This window comes from Colletotrichum lupini, chromosome 5 (genome assembly GCF_023278565.1).
Source record: "Colletotrichum lupini chromosome 5, complete sequence".
Lineage (NCBI taxonomy): Eukaryota > Fungi > Ascomycota > Sordariomycetes > Glomerellales > Glomerellaceae > Colletotrichum > Colletotrichum lupini.
This window is the reverse complement of record NC_064678.1, coordinates 5,829,114-5,850,975: the sequence shown is the minus strand read 5'-3', so window position 1 is coordinate 5,850,975 and position 21,862 is coordinate 5,829,114. Positions and strand designations below refer to the sequence as shown.

At 45.1% G+C, this 21,862-nt stretch overlaps 6 protein-coding genes and 2 non-coding genes across 8 annotated transcripts; 3 read left to right on the top strand and 5 right to left on the bottom strand.

Annotated features, from left to right (window-relative positions):
* Positions 1 to 123: 123 nt before the first annotated feature.
* Positions 124 to 3,601, bottom strand: CLUP02_11167 (uncharacterized protein; the record flags this gene model as incomplete). The annotated part of the gene is made up of 16 exons (XM_049290135.1): positions 124 to 155; positions 249 to 347; positions 446 to 648; positions 1,082 to 1,228; positions 1,415 to 1,465; positions 1,530 to 1,636; positions 1,718 to 1,770; positions 1,906 to 1,981; positions 2,034 to 2,220; positions 2,256 to 2,292; positions 2,367 to 2,834; positions 2,889 to 2,943; positions 2,995 to 3,036; positions 3,112 to 3,142; positions 3,232 to 3,459; positions 3,525 to 3,601. 16 exons carry the CDS (start codon positions 3,599 to 3,601, stop codon positions 124 to 126), a joined length of 1,893 nt encoding a protein of 630 aa, XP_049147280.1.
* On the bottom strand, positions 371 to 450 carry CLUP02_tRNA170. Its single transcript has one exon. It is a non-coding gene; the product is annotated as a tRNA-Thr (tRNA).
* On the top strand, positions 3,487 to 3,577 carry CLUP02_tRNA177. The gene has a single exon. It is a non-coding gene; the product is annotated as a tRNA-Asp (tRNA).
* Positions 3,602 to 3,781: 180 nt separating the features above from the next.
* CLUP02_11166 (uncharacterized protein) lies at positions 3,782 to 4,609 on the bottom strand (the record flags this gene model as incomplete). The annotated part of the gene is made up of 1 exon (XM_049290134.1): positions 3,782 to 4,609. The coding sequence occupies one exon, from the start codon at positions 4,607 to 4,609 to the stop codon at positions 3,782 to 3,784; it is 828 nt and encodes a 275-aa protein (XP_049147279.1).
* Positions 4,610 to 5,381: 772 nt separating this feature from the next.
* CLUP02_11165 (amidohydrolase) lies at positions 5,382 to 6,800 on the top strand (the record flags this gene model as incomplete). The annotated part of the gene is made up of 1 exon (XM_049290133.1): positions 5,382 to 6,800. One exon carries the CDS (start codon positions 5,382 to 5,384, stop codon positions 6,798 to 6,800), a length of 1,419 nt encoding a protein of 472 aa, XP_049147278.1.
* Positions 6,801 to 6,868: 68 nt separating this feature from the next.
* Positions 6,869 to 8,844, bottom strand: CLUP02_11164 (uncharacterized protein; the record flags this gene model as incomplete). Its single annotated transcript, XM_049290132.1, has 6 exons — positions 6,869 to 7,247; positions 7,306 to 7,682; positions 7,743 to 7,862; positions 7,942 to 8,379; positions 8,484 to 8,587; positions 8,685 to 8,844. 6 exons carry the CDS (start codon positions 8,842 to 8,844, stop codon positions 6,869 to 6,871), a joined length of 1,578 nt encoding a protein of 525 aa, XP_049147277.1.
* Positions 8,845 to 8,956: 112 nt separating this feature from the next.
* CLUP02_11163 (uncharacterized protein) lies at positions 8,957 to 11,242 on the top strand (the record flags this gene model as incomplete). The annotated part of the gene is made up of 12 exons (XM_049290131.1): positions 8,957 to 8,998; positions 9,064 to 9,144; positions 9,209 to 9,401; positions 9,510 to 9,627; positions 9,690 to 9,764; positions 9,879 to 10,185; positions 10,284 to 10,413; positions 10,502 to 10,593; positions 10,656 to 10,692; positions 10,761 to 10,804; positions 10,870 to 10,972; positions 11,118 to 11,242. 12 exons carry the CDS (start codon positions 8,957 to 8,959, stop codon positions 11,240 to 11,242), a joined length of 1,347 nt encoding a protein of 448 aa, XP_049147276.1.
* Positions 11,243 to 11,292: 50 nt separating this feature from the next.
* Positions 11,293 to 14,385, bottom strand: CLUP02_11162 (NAD-dependent deacetylase sirtuin-5; the record flags this gene model as incomplete). Its single annotated transcript, XM_049290130.1, has 8 exons — positions 11,293 to 12,498; positions 12,665 to 12,748; positions 12,841 to 12,903; positions 12,968 to 13,062; positions 13,158 to 14,021; positions 14,074 to 14,146; positions 14,214 to 14,282; positions 14,338 to 14,385. The coding sequence occupies 8 exons, from the start codon at positions 14,383 to 14,385 to the stop codon at positions 11,293 to 11,295; spliced, it is 2,502 nt and encodes an 833-aa protein (XP_049147275.1).
* Between the last annotated feature and the right edge of the window lie 7,477 nt (positions 14,386 to 21,862).

Here is a 21,862-nt window from a genome sequence, read left to right as displayed (position 1 = left end):
GTAACATGGCGGGGCTTTATGATATCAGATTGATTTGTTCTTCTAAGGCGCCTCGATATCATCTGTCTTTCTTCACTTCTATACCTCCCTGTTTAGACTCTGGATCTTTCAATACCTGATCACCTAATTGAATCTCAATACCACTTCAACATGACCTTCACACATGGCTCTCGTGAATAAGCCCCTTTACAGTAGTAGCTTCACTTAGGCCTAAGAAACAATATGAATAGTCTTCATGGAAGACCCACCTTCACTAAATACCTTGCCTGCTTGATTCTCATTCATCTCTAAGCGGATCTTGCCCACTATCACCCACCCATCATCGAAACGCTGCAAAAGGGTGCCTACTAGAGTAGAACAGCAAAAGAAATGCCTCGTGGCGGAATCGAACCGCCGATCTTCTCATGTCACTATTACTAGTGAGACGCTATACCACTTAGCCAACAAGGCTGATGACGCTGTATCGCTTGTATACTTGCTGACTGGGCGAGAGATTGCAGGTTCATTTCTCGAGATTGCTTGTGCTGTGGGCTGGAGATGGGTAGGGCCGCGGGGCGGGTGCTTCTGTCCCACCAACCCACTTGGTTCACGATGGAGACATCTGAGGGGCAAGGGTCCGACGGTATGGTCGGCCACAACTTCTTGGTCCTAGTGCATGAGCTGCGTGCCTCAGCTGGAAACGGTTCACAAGACACGACTGGAACTTGATGCAGGCGAGCTAAGAATCGTCCATTTTCCATACGTATAAAAATCGTGTATTGTTCTATCCAAGGTAGTGAAAAGGGATGTATGCCTATTTAATGCTTCGATAGAAGGAAGGCCGTGTATGTGATGGTGGGCTGTTCTAAGATTGATAAAGGAATTTTGCTTCGCTGCCGTGATCTCATCCCGCGAAAGTTGGTACTCCTCTGGTATAGGTTGGACCTAGCCCATTTACCCAAGGTCAACACAAGTGTCTAGAACTTCGACTTGAAGAGATGAAGCTCACTACTTACCCATAACTCTTTCTTGATTGATTCCAACAAGTATCAAAACCAAGCCGCTGCTTAAGCCCTAGAGGCAGCAGCTTTGGGAAGTTGACATTTTTGGCATGTCGTAGCAGTCGATGGCGGCGAGGTTGCAGGACACTGGCACATTTTGGAGGGATCCGAGAGTGCAGTGATGACCGAAACTGGAACGATGGGACCAGGCATATTGGTTGTCGAGTATTCGTGAGCGGTGGTTGGATCTAGAAAGAGATTTATAGAATCAAGAATGATTTATCTGAAGGTCTTGGTATTGAGGTGAAGGTGTGCTGCTTGATGCTGTCGAGATCTAACTTCAAGAGCTACTGTCATCGTATTTGTATCGAATTATAGACGGTCACCAGCTCTCATCGCTTCCTAAGGTTGAGGTCTACGAGTCACCAAATCACAATCTGACCGAGATGACAAGCATAACTTGAAAGAGTGCCAACGACATGAGACTTCGCTTTTGGGAAATAATCAAGAGCAACAGGGGTCGTCAGCCCTACAGGGCAGCGGGCTTACAGCTTGCTACATCGAGACACGATGTATCCGTAGCCTCGGTTGGATGAATCCTTCTCATATGGGCTGCTGCCGCTAGTAAAGGCAGTCATCAAGGCGAGTCGTACAGCCTGATCCACGTAATTGGTCAACAAAGTCCTAGATAATGGGAAGTTGCTTATTGTCATTGGCTAAAGGGCAGAGAGACTGACTGGCAGAAGACGAGATAGGTTGACTTTTAATGTCAAGCTTCCAGTCGGGCCGTCTGCACGAGGTCGGTCGCCAAGGCTAGCCTCTGGCTGGGTACATTGTCAAAAGATTGGATTTCGTTTTGCGTGTTGAAAAGGGATGAAAATATCCATGAATAACGAATCATAGACACAAGCAAGCAATTCTGCACCAAGACCGCGCCGCAAAAGTGGATGCTTCTCATTCTTGAATGTTAGTTCAGCTTGAGATGTTTCTTCTACAAACGTCTATTCGACGATGCACCCTGTCCTGTGGCAAAAGTTGAATTGCTAAGCTCACGAAGATATACTCTTGAGTGTCGATTGCCGTTTTGGGCAAATCTACGTTGAGCCGCAGGCTGAGGGCATTACTGACTTTGGAGGGCCAAGAGAAAAGAGACCAGTTTCCCGAATAGGAAATTGTACGTCGCAGAGGCGCGACATGGCCAATTGCGCATTTTGATTCGTTTCCGAAGAGAAAAGCATCCCTTGAGGACTCAAGAGGCTGATTTAAGCGTCTTACTCATTGTCCACGGAGCCGGGCGTGGGGGCGAAAACAACTCAGTCTGACAGATTACAGGGCCAGGCACCCAGTGTATTCTGTCGTGCCATAGGGTTGCCTTTGCTGACACACATAGGGCTGAGCTGAGATTCGTCACGAGGCAGAATGCACTGCAAAGATCGATCATGCACGATGAATTTCCTGAACGGGAAATAGAGATGCTGGCTATGCCGGGGCCGTTGACGAAGCCCTCGAAAAGCAGGACTCGGCCGAACGAGAGGGTGGGGAAAAGTGGGAGACTAGAGAGGGTGTATCTCTGAAGACACTTTTGTTGGTTCAACATGCCATCTACGTTACGCAAGGCCGCCCGAGTCCCAGTTTCCTCTGCTGCACTAGGGAGCTGTACAATGCAGCAATGATCCACCATTCTAGATTCATCCCGTTGCGAGATAACAGGCTCGTGGAAGTATGGAAGCCTCGGGTCTCGGACTTTGGAAGCCACCTCCACACGCCATCGAGCCTGCAGAAGACCCAGCACGGAGGACCGAGACATTCCTGCGAAGACCTTTTCCCCTTCGTATTCCGGCCATTCAAGATTGACTGTTCACTTCAATGCACTCATCAGAGGTGTTCCCATGTGGTAGAGTTGCGTACATGCCGCACGTAAGGTAGGTGAGTCGGTAAGAGAGCCCCCATTCAAGACAGCCGACTCCAATCTCGGTCACAGCATCGCAGCAGTTAGAATCGCGTTCATCCTCACATAAATCAATGTTTCGCATATGGCCATGTGTGCTACAAGATTCTGTGTCCTCATGACAGCAATCTGGCCAACGTTTGAGGCCTTCCCGGGGACGCTCGCGTCGCCTTACTGTCTCACCCACGCGTCTCCGTGGAACCAACCCCCAACACTGATGGTTGCGGCAGTCAGACGTCCAGAAAATTAGCACCTATGGTAGGTTTCTCGAGAAACGACTCGAAGTGAATTCCCCCCAGCTACCACCGCCAAGTTCCCATCTGATATCTTGCCCTGTCAGGCGAGACCGTGATATGAGAAGTGCGTGCATCATACCCCTGCGCTACCATGCAATTCAGGGACTCAGTCGACTCTTGGGTTCTACAGACAATAGGCGAGAGGCATTTCGCATTGGCGGCAGGCACGAAGCCCTGGATGAAGAGATTACAGGCGTGTTGTGAAGTCACCAAATCTTTACCATACTCAGGACGACTAGTTGTTGTATCGGATATCAGCACATCCCCGATAGTCTAGTGGTGAGGATATCTGCTTGTCACCGGGGAAATCCCAGGATTCGCAGGGGACCGGGGTTCAATTCCCCGTCGAGGAGTCTTTCTTTTTCTCTTTTTGGCATGTCATCCTTTCCGCCTTTCCTTACTATCCTAGACGTTTCCCATCATTCGCGGAATCGTCAATCGCCGGACACCGACAAACGGTCGCCATATGTAGATATCGTTCGCGAGTCAACTACGTTTGCCTATAAGTGGAATGAAAGCGGGCATTTGACATGATTGTAGGCCGTCCATGCGCAGGTTTACTTGCCAGCGGCTCCCCATTTGTATGTTGACACAACACCACCATCCACAAGGATATCAGTCCCAGTAATGAAGGACGACTCCGGACTAGCTAAGAACGCTACGGCGTTGACAATATCCTGAGGTGTTCCCACTCGACCAGCCGGGCTTGTGGCAACAAACTTTGCCGCTGGACCGCCCTGTTCCATCTCTATACGACCTACCGCCGTCGAAATGACACCCGGACTGATCGAGTTCACCCTCGCGCGCTTCTGGCCCCAGGTCGCGGCGGCGGCCTGCACGCGTACGAGGTTCCCGCGCTTGGATATGCCGTACGCACGAGGGGCCGAAGACGGGTCCGCGGTGTCGACGACGAGAGCGGGATGATCCAGGAGCTGGTCGACGGGCGCCGTGGCGAGATGTCGCTCTAGCTCGGCGGGGAGACCAGAGCCCATGTGGCCTGCCATGCTCGAAATGCAGATCAGGCTGGTGCCGGCCTGCGCAACGGGGAAGAAGGCGTCTATCACGTTGGCGGTGCCGATGAGGTTGACGGCGTAAATTCGCTGGGCGGTGTTGGCTGTAGGGGGCAAGCCCGCGGTATGCACGATGGTGTGCAAGGGCCCTGCCGCTGCGGCTGCGTTGACGAAGTCGTTGACGGATGCGGATTCGGAAACGTTTACCGGCATCGTCTGCACCGAGTATCCATCGTCTGTGAGTTCTCTCTGAGCAGCTGCGAGAGTTGCGTCCGAGAAGTCGCCAAGAAAGAGGTGGTGGCCTGTACCCAAACGACGGGCGATGGCGAGGCCCATTCCGCCACAACCAACGATCACCACGACTCGCGAATTCATGGCGGCGGTTTTCGGAGAGTGGGCTATTTGGTTCGGAAGATAAGGCTACATGGAGACAGCTGATGGGCGACTTCCATAAGATCGTGGACGAAAAGCAGAACAATCAGCTAGACAATTTGTCGCGGTGGGCGAATTCTTCCCCCCAGGTGTTTTATACGCATTTCGCTGCCGTTTCTCGTTTTCAGTAAGAGAATGTGAGACCGAACTCGAGCTGATACATAGTGGAACTCACCCTGGTCATCCCACTAAACCCCTTGTTTCTAAGTGTTGTGGAAGAGGATGTGTCAACGCGTATAATACGGAGTATCCATACAGCTCAGAGTGATGGGATGCATTGCATCAATTGAGTAGGTAGGTACATAACATACTTCGGGGACCAACAATGTGCGCCCGGCGTCCAGCTGCATCTTCGTCCGTTCTCCAACTTCAAGCCCAGAACCCGGGCCGGGAATCTTAATCCCCCGCCTTTGCAACAAGACGCGATAGTCCTCTATTCGATTGTATAGAACAAACGGTCAGATCCTTCGTCCGTATCAGGAAGGTACAGTCTTACGCACTGATCGCTACAATCAGGGATGCTTCCATCATCCATCGCCGACTCCGCACCGGCAAACTGCTCCGATGCGCTTATCAGCCACGGCAATGTCGTCCGCCACATCTTCATCTCTCATCATTGAATTGTCACCGAAGCATTGAGAACTCTGGAACCTCCAGTCAGTCTTCGCCTCTCCATTTTGTCTCCGCTCACCCCCGTTTCAGCTGCTGCCAGAAAATGACACTCCGCAAAGCTCCCGCCCTCGCCGGCGCCGCCATGGAGCTACCCCGGCGCACGTCGCCGCGGCAGTGGGCGGCAGACGCCGAGGGTGCGATCCCGGAGAAGCTCATCAAGCCATGGAAGCTGCCTCCGCAGAACACCTACCTCTTTGTCAACGCAAACGTCGTGGATGCCGCCAAAGGCCTCGTCATTGAAAACACGACCGTCAAGATCTCAAACGGCTTGATTGAGAACGTTGGGGGGAGCCCAGCCGACAGCAGAGGCAACGATGCCATTGTGGTAGATTTGCAGGGAAAATACCTCTCCCCGGGTCTCATCGACTGCCACGTCCACGTCAGCTCCGTGCCCGGCGAGGCCGGCCTCAACGGCGGCTTCGACATGGACGCCACCGTCTCTCATCTGCGGCAGTCTTTCGTCTGCGGTCGCATCCTGAGCAAGGGCTTCACCACGGTCCGCGACACGGGCGGCGCAACTCTCGCGCTCAAGGAGGCAATCCAGGACGGCGTCTTCCCCGGGCCTCGCCTGTTCATCGCCAACCAGGCTCTGTCGCAGACGGGAGGCCACGGCGATCGCAGAGGTGCCCACGATCACTCGGGGCTGTGCTGCGGCGGCACGGCGGGACTCTCCTGCGTCGTAGACGGCGTGCCGGAGTGTATCAGGGCGACGAGAGAGCAGCTCAGGACGGGGGCGGACTTTATCAAGATCATGGTAGGCGGCGGCGTGGCGTCACCGACGGACAGGATCGAGAACACGCAGTTTACGGCGGATGAGATCAAAGCCATTAGCGAGGTCGCGCGGAGCTACGGTACCTGGGTTACGGCGCACGCATATACCCCGCGGGCGATCCGCCACGCGGTCGAGAACGGCGTGACGGGCATCGAGCACGGCAACTTCATCGACAAGGAGACGGCGGAATTCATGGCCGAGAACGCCGTGTGGCTGACGCCTACGCTGGTCACGTACGACGCCATGGGCTCCGACAAGTACAAGGGATTCTTGCCCCCTGAGAACCAGCGCAAGAACCAGGAGGTCTTGGAAAGAGGTCTCGAGTCGTTGAAAATTGCCGCCGCAGCGGGCGTGACCATCTGTCATGGATCGGATCTGCTCGGCCCCCTACAGGCTGAGCAGAGCAGGGAGTTTGGCATCCGGCAGCAGGCTCTCGGCAATAAGCAGGTGCTTCAATCCGCCACGGTTAACGCCGCCAGGATGCTTCGACAGGAGGATGTGCTGGGGCAGGTGAAGGAGAAGTTCGTGGCGGACTTGCTGATTCTCAACGGGAATCCGCTGGACGACGTCTCAATACTGGATGAGCCGGAGAAGAACGTCTTGGCGGTGATCAAGGATGGCAGGGTCTACACGAGCCGATGGAGCAAGCTTCCAGAAGACGTCAAGGAGCCACCGCGACTGATTGAATGAGCGCATGCAGCAAGCTTTATCAGGCAAAACCGAACATCGAGGCTTGGATGATCTATAATGTTCATATACTAATCTATATCTGGAACACTACTGCTTCTGCTATACGTGACCTTGCTGGGCATAGTTGGTGCTGAATCATTCTGCTCGGCCTCCCGAAGGTGCTGCTGCGACAAATTGTCCACGAGGACGAATCCGTCACTTTGGCGTTCGCTCCGCCGATTTGAGAGACCATCCGACTTGCCATTCGAGCTGTAGTAGTTTGCCGTACCCTTGGTTGAGTACGAGGAACGGCCTAGCAGAGGTCGGAGGAAGGGGATACACGCAAGGGTGATGCCGACGCCGGGCTCCAACGCGCTGAAGATGAGAGCGTTGGGGATGTTGAAGGTTACGTCGAGGTACACGAGGTTGGCAAGGTAGTAGAGGCGCAGAGCCGATACGATGCACGTACTACATTGGCAACATGGTCAGTACATCATCTTCTTCAGATTAGGGAGGCTTGGCTTACAAGACTCCGAGCGAGAAGGTGACGATCAGGGCGACCTTCTTGTACATCTCCAGCCGAAGACTCCACAAGTGAGAAATCGGCATGACGAGGACGATGATGTCGGTGATCATGTTCAACACCCCCATCGTGCCATCCGCTGCAGGCTGGTTCCCGCAGTGTCGGTTCTTGAGATCGAGGAGCCAGTTGTCCGAGAGGGGGATGCAGATGAAGAAGGCGATCAGCACCGTGACCATGACCCACATCATGGTGAAGGCGGCCAGTATCCGCGCCGACAAGATCATGAACCTGGTGCTGAAGAGCTTGGAGTAGAGGAGAAGAATGGAGATCTTGCAGAGGCTGAGGCTGATGGCCCACAGGATCTGTTGCGCGACGAGGACCTAGAGGGAGATGCGTCAACAACTACATCACGGTTCTTCGACGCGAGAGTTGGCACGAACCTTGAGAAACTTGACGATTGGCCCGACCCCATACTTGGGTATGATGACGGCATTGTGAAGGCCAACGCCACATTGCATCACAGCGACTATGGAAATTGCTTGCAAGGCATTGGAGAAGACCTATCAGAGAAAAGTGAGTTGTAGTCCTATCTCATCGCGCCGGAAGATATCTCCATGGCTGGCGTGATGGACAACGTACGAGTCCAGCAATTATAGACCAATCACTCAAATCCATATCTCTATGGGCCATGCGCCTGGCGATGAGGCGGAGGATCACCATCAACGTCGGAATGATGATGAAGACGATAGACACCGCAACCACAGAGATCTGGCCCGGTTCCTCCAGCGGGAATATCACCACCTTGTCTCCCATCGTCGGCGTCTTTGGTGGTGATGCCGCCATATTGTCGTCCCGTGAGGTTGCGATGGGAAGGAGACCTTGACCTTGTCGTCCACACTTCGAGTGGATTATGCGGGAAGCGGAAGTGGGACGAACATTCAAAGGTCCAAGCATCCAATCCATGAGAGCAAGATGCTTCATTTTTGAACCTCTCGAGGTCTGTCCCTCCCCCCCAGTTCCCAACGGCCCGACGACTGGAACCCAGAACCCAGACCACAGACCTTTTTCTGCTCGTTTCTTTTTGGGGCGGGCCACATCAGGTCACCCAATAGCCCCCCAAGTGGTGGTTTTGTTTGCTTTTTCCTTTCCCACTGTGGGCACCAGAATGGCAAGCTGCATACCTTATCGACCGCAGTGCAGACGCTGTGCAGTTGTGACAGGGGGTCTGGACAGCCCACAGTACCTAGAAGAGGAAAGGATAGAAATACTGGTGCGGCCACCTTTGCTGCCACGCGATCAGAGGTCGAGGGTAACAGCAGAAATGCCTAGACTTTTTCTTCCACTTCGTGAGAAACAGGCACTGCCAAGGACAGCAGGCTAACAAATGGGCTGGAGGTGTGATGACTGCGCTGCGTCGTGCTTTAGTGGTATGAAAAAGTGGATGCCTACAAACGAAATGATGTAAATGGGCAATGATTGAATTGTGAATATGATAGAAACCATGGGGGAAAACTGACCTCTGCGCTTTTGCTCGCGATTCATCGGCGACGGCAGATGCTCTCAATGAATTCCTCGTTTGGGATGTAGGGCATGGAAGCGTTTCCGGTGACTTCTCTGAATTCGAAAATTACCCCAAGGACAATGCCCTCATCTCATGGAACTGGCCATGACTCCCGCAAAGTCCAAGGATCCTCGTGTCAGCCTGCCTAAAGAAGCCTGTTGTGTTACGGTAATCCGAGATCTCTACCCCGGTGCCTCAAGAGCACAGATACAGATCGCGGTCATTTCTACACGTACCGGGTTCGCGAGGAGATCCAGGCCGATTCCATCATAAAGGCATGGGTCGACGAACGAACCAGACGTGGCGTCGGGCGGAAGCAACCCCCCCTCGACGGCAGATGGCCAGCCCTTTGACCACGGACGCAGGGAAGAAAGAGACATGGATCCCCTCTCGCTAACCGAGAATCCTTCTTTTCTTTTTTCCTCCTTCGCTGCCTTTGATCACACATACTTTCCCCGTTTTCCCGTTCCTGCATGGGGGGGTTTGGGTGGTTTCCACACCAATCACAAACGCAGCTTTTCCATCTTCGCTTCAGACTGTGCATATCTAGTTTGCTCTAGGTCGATGCTGTCATCAGCCCGTCCTTGCCCGTTTGATAAAAGATGGCTTTTTCGAGGTTACCTCCCACCTGCTTACCCCGACCTAGCTGACTCTTCCTGGCCGGCCCCTCTTCGCGAAAATCTCGTTACGACTTCAACAACGTGGGATACGGGTGGGAACGGGTGGAATAGCTTCCCTCTACTGCACGACACCATCCATCGACAGTTTGACACCCTTGTCCCCCGTTGAACCGCGTGTGGCACACCACCATCATCTGTCCGAAAAGGGCTCGTCGTCCGAGAGCCACCGTGCCATCTAGCCACCCAGCCAACTCAATTCTGACGTCTCACTCGGGAGGCATGTCTGGCATTCTTAGGGTCTCACTACGGAAGCGGGAGCAGCAGCATTAGCTCCTACGAGAAAGAGATTTCTCCCCCTCCCCCCTCCCTTACCGTCACAAGCCACTGCCCATCAGTCAAACCTTTTCAGAAGCGCGCGGCATGACGGCTAAGCTAGGAAATGCGAGGACGGGACGGGAGGCAGAAGCCGGCAGCCGCCTCAAGTCCGTTATCAAGGGAAGAGATATGAGGGAATATTATCGCGGCTATGACAAGCTTTTGCTTTCGAAATGCCCAACCTGTCATTGTGCATTCGCTGAGAAACATTTCCGGCTTCCCCGTCATGCCGCGGTGAAGGTGTTAGTAATGTGGCTGGGTGGTACGCCGTGCAACCATCAGGACGCGCTTGATCGTCCGCTTCAATCTTTCCAGTTGACAGGCACGGTAAGTTGAAAAGACTTTATAACTTTCACATTATCAATTCTGGAAAACTTTCAATAATAAGGCCTGAGCGATGATAGTATGATCACTCCACTAACTAGTCGAGCATCACTCGATTCACCGCAAAGAGACCAAGCTCAAGCGCGGCACTTATAATAACCTCGCTGAGTGAAATGTCACCGAAACGATTCTACTTCGTGCTGGGACCATTCGCCATGGGAAAGAAACTCGGTGTGACATATGCGGCTCAAGATGAAAGGGCTGGAAGGGCCGTGAGTCTCGGGTAGAAAATATGATCAATCATGGACAAACGAGTCAGCGGCTTGCCCTGGCTCAAACGACGAGATCCAATCGGAAGATGCCTCTCGACGCCTCAAAGAGCTAGCACGGTGCCTGACAGATGTTGTCAAAGTCTCAGTTTTGTGAAACTATAGCTTTGGATAGGTTGCATAAGCTGCTCTGTCCTGCAGTAGTCAGTGCAGCTAAGCTCAAGTCTATGGAACTCCAAACGTAAGCGAGCAAGCAAAAGCCTCATCGTGACTAAGTGAGTGGTGATCGGAATTGATGAGAGTGAACAGTTTTCAAGCTGCATCACCTGGAAGACGAAAGCGACGGAACGACGGTATGACTGGAGTGGGAAAGACGATTTCCACCTTTGAAAGCTAATTTGATGCTTCAGCCACGCAGCTCTACAACGCAAGGGGGGTTTACTTGGATATTTTGACGGAGACCAATGAAATTGGGGCCAACATTCGTTCGAATGACTTGATTAGGGCGATAATTGACACAGGTAAGCTTGAAGGTATTTGGCAGCTTCGTCTTCCGCATGGAAACCTAACGCGGAGTTTGGAAGAATCTAACTATATGATCAATGATGCAGGCCAGCTTATATTAATCAAGGCTTGTTACATAAAGTTCAACTGTTCCAAGCATAGGCCAAGCGGGAGTTGATGCTAACGGGATGGAGATTGTATCAGCCAACTCATATCTACTAGATGCAATGCTCCTCGCTTTCACACCGTCTTGGAGTAGAAAAAGTGGACACGTAATCACTGATTAGGTTCGCATGGCTCTGAACCCTCCGTAACCTGTGACAATGTGCCTCTTCCGCTATTTCTTCATGTTCTTCTCGACTTGCTCGTATGATTCGCTAATCACCGGTTTCAGTAACTGGGGGAGGACAACTGCTGCATCTCCTACAAACACCCAGTCCTTATCCGGCCGAACATGTCTCGCGTCTTCAGCTCGCGTGTTGATAACAGCAACTCTCGCACCCTTCTTGCAAGCCATCTCGGCATACCCAGCCGCCGGCCAGACCTTGCTGGTGGTTCCAATCGTCAGAAACAAATCGATGGCCTCGGGGTCATCGAAAAGCGCCTGGGCCTCTTCAACAACCTCAACGGGCAGTGGCTCGCCAAACCAGACGACGGCGGGACGGAGGATGTTGTTCTTGCACTTAGGGCATTGCGGTAGGTCCTTTTTCTCCAACCCCGACGACATCCGGATAACAGCAACGGGGTTCGATGACGCCGGTTGATCCGGGGCTTTCAGAGCGGTCAGATCCCGCGTGGTCGGAGAATTGCCCTCATACTTCTCCCCGAGGATTTGCGCGTGTTTCCGCGCGATGCCGGCTAACAGTACTGGGCTGGCGCGAGGCTTCTCGTCCGGACTGATGCTGCCGATGGTCCTCTCCTCGTCCTTTGAAGGATCGAGTGCTGGCGACAGAGACTCCTCAAAGTTGTCACGCTCGGTGTATCCGCATCCAACCACATCGACGCAGGACAGCGCAAAAAGATTGCCGTGGAGCTCCTTCAGCTGACTGGGCGAATGACCAGCCCGAGGGCTCAAGTTATCGACATTTTGCGTCAACGCGACGAAGCCAGGCACTCTGCGCGCGAGCTCGGCCAGAGCATAGTGAGCGGGGTTCGGCTTGGCACGAAGGGCGTCGTGCCTGCGATACGTGTAAAATTGCCAGACGAGACCCGGGTCATGACGGAAGCCTGCGGGTGAAGCGACCTGTGTTATGTCCTGGTTCCTCCACAGTCCGTTGGCCCCTCGGAAGGTGGCAAGGCCCGAGGATACGGAAAGACCTGCGCCGATGAGAGCAACGATGCGCTTTGACTTCTTGAGTGTGTCGTGGAAGTCAGCGACCGCGATAGGGTCTAGGTTGGGCTGAGTTGTAGTTGAGTCAGCCATCGAATCTTGGCGTAGAGATGATACAGGTGTGGTCGGGTTGTAGTATGATAGCTCGTTGTTTCGAAAAGTCAACAGGGAAATTGGTTTCTTCAAATATCTCTTCGAGTTGACGTTGGTTGCCTAAAGAAAATGCGGCAAGGCAATAGAATCTGGCACGTTTTCTTGGACCCCAAAACCAATACGGCGAAGCAACCAACAAAGAGATGACAAGTAACATCAGTCCAATTTCGGAAATTTCCATGGCCGTTAGACAGAACATTCAAGGGGTCATGAACCAACACTGAACTGATGTGAGCTTGGGGCGTCTCAAGATGCAAGGGGCCGCTGCCTGAGCAACATATTTCTGGCGAAAATGTCGAGACTTTATTGGCTGATGACAGCCATCGTAAGTAAGCTGCTTCAAACACCCAAAATCAACGACGGATTCTATGACGCCGGGCTTGATCCTCGAGCCAGTTCTACTGCCTTTTGCGCTGCTTTCCCAAAATCTGCTTCGGTATGCAATCCAAGATTGGCTTCTTCCAGCTGTGTGTTCCAGTCAGCACACTCAATGTCAAGATAGCATTTGACCGGCACGGGAACATCTTACGATTTTCAATCCCATCTCAGAGTTGGTGCCTTGAAGTCGAACCACCATGGGAATTTTCAGCGGTCCCAGCTCTTTGGCTGCACCAAGAATGGATTCTGCGATCATGTCGCCTCTAGTAATTCCTACCAAAAGTTTATTAGCCCGAGAAGTAGACGTCAAGCTTCCTTCATTAGCTGTTTGGCGAACTTACCGCCATAGATGTTGACAAATATCGTCTTCACCCTCTGGTCCCGCAGGATAATCTCAAATGCCTTGACCATGGTCTCCTTCGTCGCTTGCCCACCAGCATCAAGAAAGTTTGCACTGGCGCCACCGTGCAGGGCAATCGCATCGTTGGTCGCCATCGCGAGACCTGCTCCATTGACCACATTGCCAATGTCGCCGTCCATGCGAACATAGACCAGCCCATACTTCTCAGCCTCGACTTCTTCTGGAATCTCGTGCTCCGTGTCTCGCTCTGCAAAAAGTGGCTTCTGCCGCTTGGCCGCAGCATCATCAAATGAGAACTTGGCGTCCATGCAAGTCAGACCTCCTTCTGACGAGCTTGCTAGAGTCTTGATCTCAAGCGAATAGGCGTCCTTTGTTGTGAAAATCTTATAAAGTCTGCCGAGTATGTCATTGAGGTCTTCCTTCTCTTTCGCCGAAGCTCCGAGACATTTCGAGACTTTGTCGGTGAGTTTGGATGTGATGCCATCCGTGAATCCAAATCGAAATGTATGCAGCTCGTCTGGATGCTGGGCTGCTATCTTTTCGATGGCGACTCCGCCAAATTTTGACGCGATGATTATTGGACAATAGTTCTCGCGATCGAATGTGATCGCCAAGTACCACTTTCTTTCGGGATTCAGGCTTTCCGTAACATGAAGCTTATTGACCAATACACCGTTACCTACGGATTGATCCGTCTTCAAGTAGTGACCAAGCATGCGATTGGCAGCTTTCTCGGCGCTTTCTGCATTATTGACCAGTTGAATGCCGGCCCCTGACCCGTTGTCAAACGCGCCGTCATCGATGCCGCCCCTTAATATCTGTGATTTGAGAGAACAGTTTCCGCCTAAGTGTGTCAGTACATCTTAAATCGGCAGTCTAGAAGAAAACATGATTACCAAGCTCTGTGGCAATCACCGCAGCTTCGGCTGGTGTTCTTGCGAGGTGTCCTCGGGGTACTGGGATGCCGAACTGATCGAAAAGCATCAGCGACCCTTCCCATCCTAGTCTCTTGTCGCTACAAAAGAGAAAGCCTTACCTCCTTCAAAAGGTTCTGCGACTGATATTCATGTAGCGTGAGCTGTCGAAGTTGTTGCTTCGATACCAACTAAGGAGAAATCAGCGATCTGTGTTATTATTATGCGTGAAGGCGGAGTACCTACATTTGCATTGAGACGCCACAACTTTGCTGTCAGAGTCCGAGTTGCCATGGTATCATGAAAATGCACATGGATGCATCAAGTTCGATATTGAAAGATCATTCACTCAGTTCTGAACTGATCAAGACGGTAGGTAGATGACAACAATTGACTGCTGATATGGGAGGTATGGCCGGCGGCAATCAGGTACGTCATCCAGACAAAGGCAAGCTAGCGATGCTGTGGCTGGCTCTAAGCGAGCAAATAGCCGAAGGTTGAGTGCTGCCGGTTATATCGGCTATATCCCCTTCGCTAATACTACGGATAGGTGAAGCCGATATCCACGCCGATAGTTCATTGCAACTGAACACCTGCAAACCCCAATTCAGACGGCGATGAAAATCTTGCTTACATCACACAAATTGTTCCAACTACCTACTGCACTTAGATCTGTACGCACCGTGCAGCAATAGCATGGTCTCAAATTGATTGTGACTTGAACATTTTCAACGGGACTCACGGGTTGAGATTTGGTCTCTTCGTGATCTCCCTTGCAAGGATGCTGGTTCGGGCCAATCAACCTCCATGATAGTAGCTATGACTGTGGACATAGCGACATAGGTAGTTGGGCGCGGTAAACGCGCTGTGTTGACTTTCCAGCCCCCTCTTTTCAACTAGGCAGTTGGGCAGATTTTGACCAGGCAGACTGTCACCTTTTTTTCTGCCTCCGACAAGTCATCAGGATCATGCCGAGTGCCCTCAGTCGACAAGATCAGTACCACATCATCTGAACCTTTTTGAGCGTCTAGAGTCCAAAGTAAAATTGCATGACGCGGATGGTGTCCTATCACAAAGTCACGGACGATGAGCCACCACCAGGTGTGACTGGATGGGATCTCTTGTGTGCTTGTAAGAAACGGCGTGGATGGCATAGAAAGCTTACATACGCACAGATCCGGCATGCTGCCATGAACTTGTGCGGCCTCTGCGGCGTGTACAAAACTGTGGTTGAGGCGGTTATTGATGGGCGTCTTCCGGCATTATTTCAGGGAGCACGGAACGAGGGTGAACGAGATCAGATTCTTGACGAACTTGTCGTAGGAAGCATTGGCCTTACAACAGCCAATACGGAGGAGAGCATGGATTTGCTCATCAAAGGAGTCTATGTCTGAGTCTCTCTCTTTATAAACCCCGAAGAACAATCCGTTTTCAGAGTCTTAAGTAATGGGGATGAGGAGGTTAGCTTTCCTAGTGTCAGATTAGAAGTCTAATTCGACCGCGGTATATAACCGACTGCGCAAGGGCTAATTAGGGGCCTTATTTACAATTATCGTAGCTAGCCTAACCTATAGTTAGAACCTCCTTTTTATACTTATAACGTAGATATTTATATAGTTTAATTAATCTCTTTATTAATTACGGTTCGAACTAACTACTTTATAATAGGGATATTAATACTAATTAATAATTAAATTCTATTATTATAAATTAGTAAGGTATCTCGTTATATAGAAGAGACGACCTTTTAATATTATATAGGATAGGAGATTTATATTAATTAACCTTATAGAAGTAAATAAAAAAGGAGGCGATTTTCGAATACTATACGGAATTAAGTAATCGTAGCCCTTTATTACTTATAAAAGGTCGACGTTTATTATATTAAATTACGTTAATTAACGGAACTATTTAAGTAACTAGCCTTTTACTATCGCCCCGAGTAGCTTTTTTACTAAATAACTTTTCTATAGCCGGCCTATAATTAGAAATTAACTAGTTAAATTAGTAAAAATATAGTATAAAAAAGTACTATACAATTAAAAAAGGGGATTTTTAAATATAAATATTCTTATTTAGTAATAAAAATAACTTTATAAGAGTTATTAAGCTAAGAGATTTATAATATATAAAAAAGTTTATTATTATAAGGATTTTATAAATATAACTTTAAGCCCACGATCTAAATAACCTCTTCGTAACTCTTTTAACTACCCCCCGAGTATTACTTAGGAATATAATATAAGGGACGGTTTAACGAGGGAAAAGGGGATTTAGAGGTCTTAATAATATCGAGTTAAGAGTATTACGGATTTTAAAAATTAATTTAAAAAAAAGGCGGCTACCCTAAAGGGGTCCTACGACCTCTTATTAAAGTTATTATTAGCTTAAAAAAAGGCTAAAAAGACGAGGATCTAAAGGAAAAAAAAAAGAATTTTTTAAAAAGACGCTTAAAAGCTTTTTTTTATATTAGCTCCCGGTACGAAATTACTAATTTTAAAAAATTAACTAAGTAATAAAAGGGATTATTAATAAGTAATAATTATTTAATTATAATTAAGCTACGAAAAAGACTATTTAAAAGATATAAAATAGGGTACCGAGAGGCTATAAAAAATAAGATTTTTAAAGTATTTAACCTTATTATATACGAGTAATAAGTAAGTATTTTTAATAAGTTTTTAAAATATACGATTTTATAAGAAAAAGGGCTTAACTTCGTTAATTATACTTAACGGCTTATACGGTTTTTAATAGCCTATATAGCTCTTTTACGAGCTATTTAGCGTTTATTTTTAATTATTCTTACGAAATACTACCCTAAAAGAGGTAGGTTAAGAAAAGAAGCTATTTAGAAATTATAAAAAGTATAAAGCTTAAGAGGCTAAAAGTATATAGGATAATAGAAATCGGTAATTAATAAAGATCCCGAGACTAATTACTATATTTTCTTATAGTAATATAAACGTTTACCGCTATTATTATAAAAAGGAACTATTAAAACTTACCTTTTTATATTAAATAAAAAAAAAGATCTTAATAAGTATAATAGTTAGTAATTTAAAAAGGTAGTAGTAATTATTAAAAATAATAAAAACGAGAGTAGTAGCGAGATAGCGAGAGGAAGTAGGAATTTCTTAGACTTTAATAAATTCGTTAAGTAATAAAAGTACGGATTTATTACGACCCGTGCGCGGATTAAATATATCCTTATTAAAATTAAATACGTTAGTAATTATTAATACGGGTATAAGTTAGAGTACGACTTTTAGTAAGTTAGGGTAAAGAAAAAGAGGACAAAACCCGATCCTAAATAGAATCCTAATTTTTTATAAATAAGTAAATATTAACCCGGATTATTAAGGGACGTAAATATATAAAATTGTAAATTAGCTTAATAATAAGTAAATTAACGCAGTATTAATCTATTTAACTAAGGTTTATAAAAAAAAGGGGCTATAGGGGTAACCCCTATTTTACGAGATTATAAACGACCTTAGTTACTAACTAAACGAATAGTTCGTAAGCGTAAGCTTAGGAATTATAAAAATAGTGAATAGATTCCTCTATAAATAAGGGGTATTATTAACGTAATTATAATTATAAGAGTTATATAAAATATTAATAACGATAATTATAAAAGAGGAATTTGTATTATAAAACTAAGTATAAGTTAATAAAGCGTATAATCGCTTTAACGAATTTAGAAAAAGGATAAACGACCTAAATTTCCTCCTTATAATTACTAACGGAAATCTATTATTATAAAAGGATATACCGGGGCAAAATATAGTACTAAAAATATAATAATCGATAATTCTACTTATTTCGATCTATAACTCGTTAATGCTATTAATATAAAATTCGGTACTAATTAGTTAATAAAAAAAGAAGTAAACGACCCGAAGTTATAAATAATACGTAGCGACGTAGGGATCGTATATAAATACTAAAAATCTAATAATAAATACGAAGTAATTTATAAACTTTAAAAAGATCTTTTTAAAAGAGAAATTATACTTTGGGGGGAAGTATAAGGTTTTATAAAAAACCCTAACGATATTTTATAATTACTATAAAAAAGTTAGAATTAAGGAATACTAATACTATTTAGTAATTAATATCGTACTCATAAGTAAAGCCTCTAATTATTATTACGAAGCGGTACGTAATTTCGATCGAAACGACTTTTTTAATATAATTAACGTAATTCGAAGCCGCTTCGAGATTTATAATAAGAACTTAGAGCTCTTATCTAAGCTACGAGCGATTTTTTTTATATTTATAGCTAGGATAATAAAAGGTAAATTATAAGTAAAGATCCTTAAAGAGCTTATTAATTAAATTAATAAGCTAATAAAAACCTAGCTAAATAAGGGGATAAATAAGCGGAAAGTCGGATATTTTTATACTATAGTTTAGCGTATACTAAAAATAAAAATCACCCTATACTAAGTACCTGAAAACTACGAGACGCTTTATTTAAAGCTAAGATTTAGTTTTAATATTAAAATAAAAATGCCGCGCTAAACTTATTTTTAAGTATACGACGGCCCTTATTAGTAATATTAAGTCGATTAAACGTATAATAAGAAAAAAAAAGAGGCTAAATATAGTAGTTATTAATAAGGAGGCCTAGATTCGTTAAATAGGTAGAGATTTAACTTATAGGTAGGGTAATAAAAGAGGTAATACTATATTTATAAAAAGGATAGATATTGGTTAAGTAATTACTTCGAAAAAGAGCGTACTAAATCGTATAAATAGTATAAAAAGTTAAGGGTAATAGATAGTAAAACTAGCCCTCGTCGGTTTAACTAATTTTTTATTATTTATAAAGGTAGATTTAGGGGTACAGAACTTAGTAATAGTAGTTAAAGTAGTAGCCTAAAGTATATACCCCCTATAAGAGATTCGGAAAATAAGGAAGATCTTACCCCCTATATTAACGAATTAGATTATAACGAAATTAATAATATTAACTACTCTTTTTTCGTTTTATTAATTTTTAGAAAATATACGAGGCTAAACGCATAGAGGGTAGCGGAAGCTCTTAATAAATAAGTTTTTATTTATAAATAGTAAGGAAAGGTCCCTTAAATAATAGATACGGAGGCGGCTAAAAGGGCGAATTTAATAGGGCTAAAGCCTATTTTTTTAACGATTAAAGAAAAGACGCTATCTCTCTTAATATTTAAAAAAAAAAGAATATAGTATTAAGTAAATCTAGGGGTAGCTAGAGGGGTCTTTTTTATATTACTTAGATCCCTCGAATACTAAGCTTATATAAGTATTTTATACGAGCAAAAAGTACGGCTTAGATAATTCTTATAGAATTATTTTAAATACTAGGGTATTATAATAATTAATTAGAAAAAAAGGGTAATTCTAAGTACTATAAAAGATCGCGTTAGTAATACTTAATACGTTAACGGCGAGTATTATAAGGATTAGTTTCGGCCTAAGTAAGGAAATCGTTACCCTAAGTATAATAAAAATAGAGACGTACTTCGGAATAATAACTTTTTATATTTTATTTATTAATACCCTATTTCTCTTATATTTAAAAGATATAGATTAACTAGGTATTATATTTAATAATATAAGGAATAGAATCTCTAGCGGTAAGTACTTCGAAATAGTTAAACGATAATAGGGGTATATGTTTATAAAGCCTATTAATAATACGAAGTTAATTAATTATTTAATAAAAAGTGAGCTTAGAAGATTATATTAGAGATTTGGGTACTCGTCGGTTACGAGGCTATATAAGCTCTTAAAGTAATTAAGTAATAATAATATCGAAATAGGGGCGCTAGAGTAGTTAATAAAAATATATTACTAATACTAAATAAATGCGCAGAGCTTATATAGATTTAAATTTAAATTGCGTAATAAGCTTAACTTTAATTAGGAAATCGTTATTAATATTTTCTATTTAAATAGTTAGCTAGTATTATATATAATTAACGTAGTTATATCTTTTTAAGTAGGGTAATTCCTCCGGGATCTATAAGTAAAGATAGTGTGGGTAGCCCTATGAAAAAGCTAAATTAATATATATTAAGGACCGCTAAATAATATTAGAACCGACGCTAGTATTAGCTTTAAGTCGGTAGAATTTAGGGATAATACGACGGCCTATAGTATATAGCTAAAAATCGTACTTATTAAAGCGTACTATAGTATTAAAAAAGTAAAGAGGGTACACTAGTAATTAAAAAGGGCGTTTAGAATTATTAAAGAGGAAAATCCGGATTTTACTAATAACGAATACCTCTAAATAGTACTTAAATACTATAACGATATTATAAGGCTTAATAGACTTATATTAACGCTATTAGTATTTAGAGTATATTTAAGAACGACCTTAGCCTTATTACCGTTACTAAGTATAAGCTAACGAGCCCGAGTAGTTAAAAGAATAATATAGGCACTGCGCGAGGTAAATATAAAAAAGTAAGTTAACGAGGTAATTACTATATATAATAAGCCTAATATAAGAGATAATTTAGATATATTACTAAATTTAGATATATAAGTATAGCGCGAAATTACTTAATAATAGGCTAGGTTATATAAGTTAATTTTTATTAATAAGCGCTCTTATAAAGTTATAAGAGATCGTAATTAGCTATTTAAAGTATTAATTATAGTAGTTAGACTATATTATATAGATCTTAACGAGGTGATTTCTAATTTATAAAAAAAAGAAGAGCTAAGGGAAATTATATAACCCGCAGTAGAGGTATAAGAAATTATCCTTAACGAAATCGTCGTAGTAGTACTAATAAACGACGAGGAAGAGGAAATTATTAAAAGGGTACTAATATTACTAACGAGACGTTATAAAAAGTTATAACGGTAAGCCCTAACGCAGCAATTTATTACTAGCGACGAGGTAATTAATACCTTTTATATAGCAAAAAAGAAAGCCGATTTCGAGCTAGCGGTTAAACTACGTAAAGAAGGCGTAATTATAACTACTAAAAAACCGTATAAGGGATTAGATCTTAACAAAATAAACACTCTTCGCAATCGAGGGGTCTATTAATTTATCTTATATAACCCCAAAAAATATACAAACCTCCGCATATTTAAATTACGAATAGTTCGTAAAATTAAAGGGAAAGGAACACCCTAGCTATATAAGAAGTCTAAATACGTAATTTAGGGGTACAGTAACGTTAAAAAGGCAACGCTACTTATATAATCACCTACTATATAGCACTATAGCTAATAATTAATAATAGTACTAATAGTATCGCTATAGAAAAAGGGATACGAGATTTAGAGCCGTAATATTACCTAGGCCTATACCTAATCAGCCACAGGGCTCATAAAAAAAATCCTAGCCTATCTACCGAAGGAAATAGCTAGTAAGTACCTAAAAAGCACGATTATTAAAGTACTTAAGCTACTATATAGGCTCACAAAATCGGGCACCTATTAGTAAGCTACCTACTACGATTTTTATATTAATTAACTATTAATAGTTACCTTTACGTACGACCCGTGCTTACTAATTACGGAGTACGAAGGTAACTAATTTAGGATCGTTAGAATACAGACCGACGATATATTAGGCCTATTTAATATTAACTTTATAAAAAAGGAGGATAAGGAGCTTTAGAAAGTGGGCTTCGTAGTAAAGCTAAAAAAGGTCCTTATAATAAACACCCCCCTAGTATTTAATAGTAGGATTCTTATAATTAAAGGGGAAACCGTCGTTTTTTAGTAAAAGGGGTAGGGCGAGAAGATTAACCTCGTT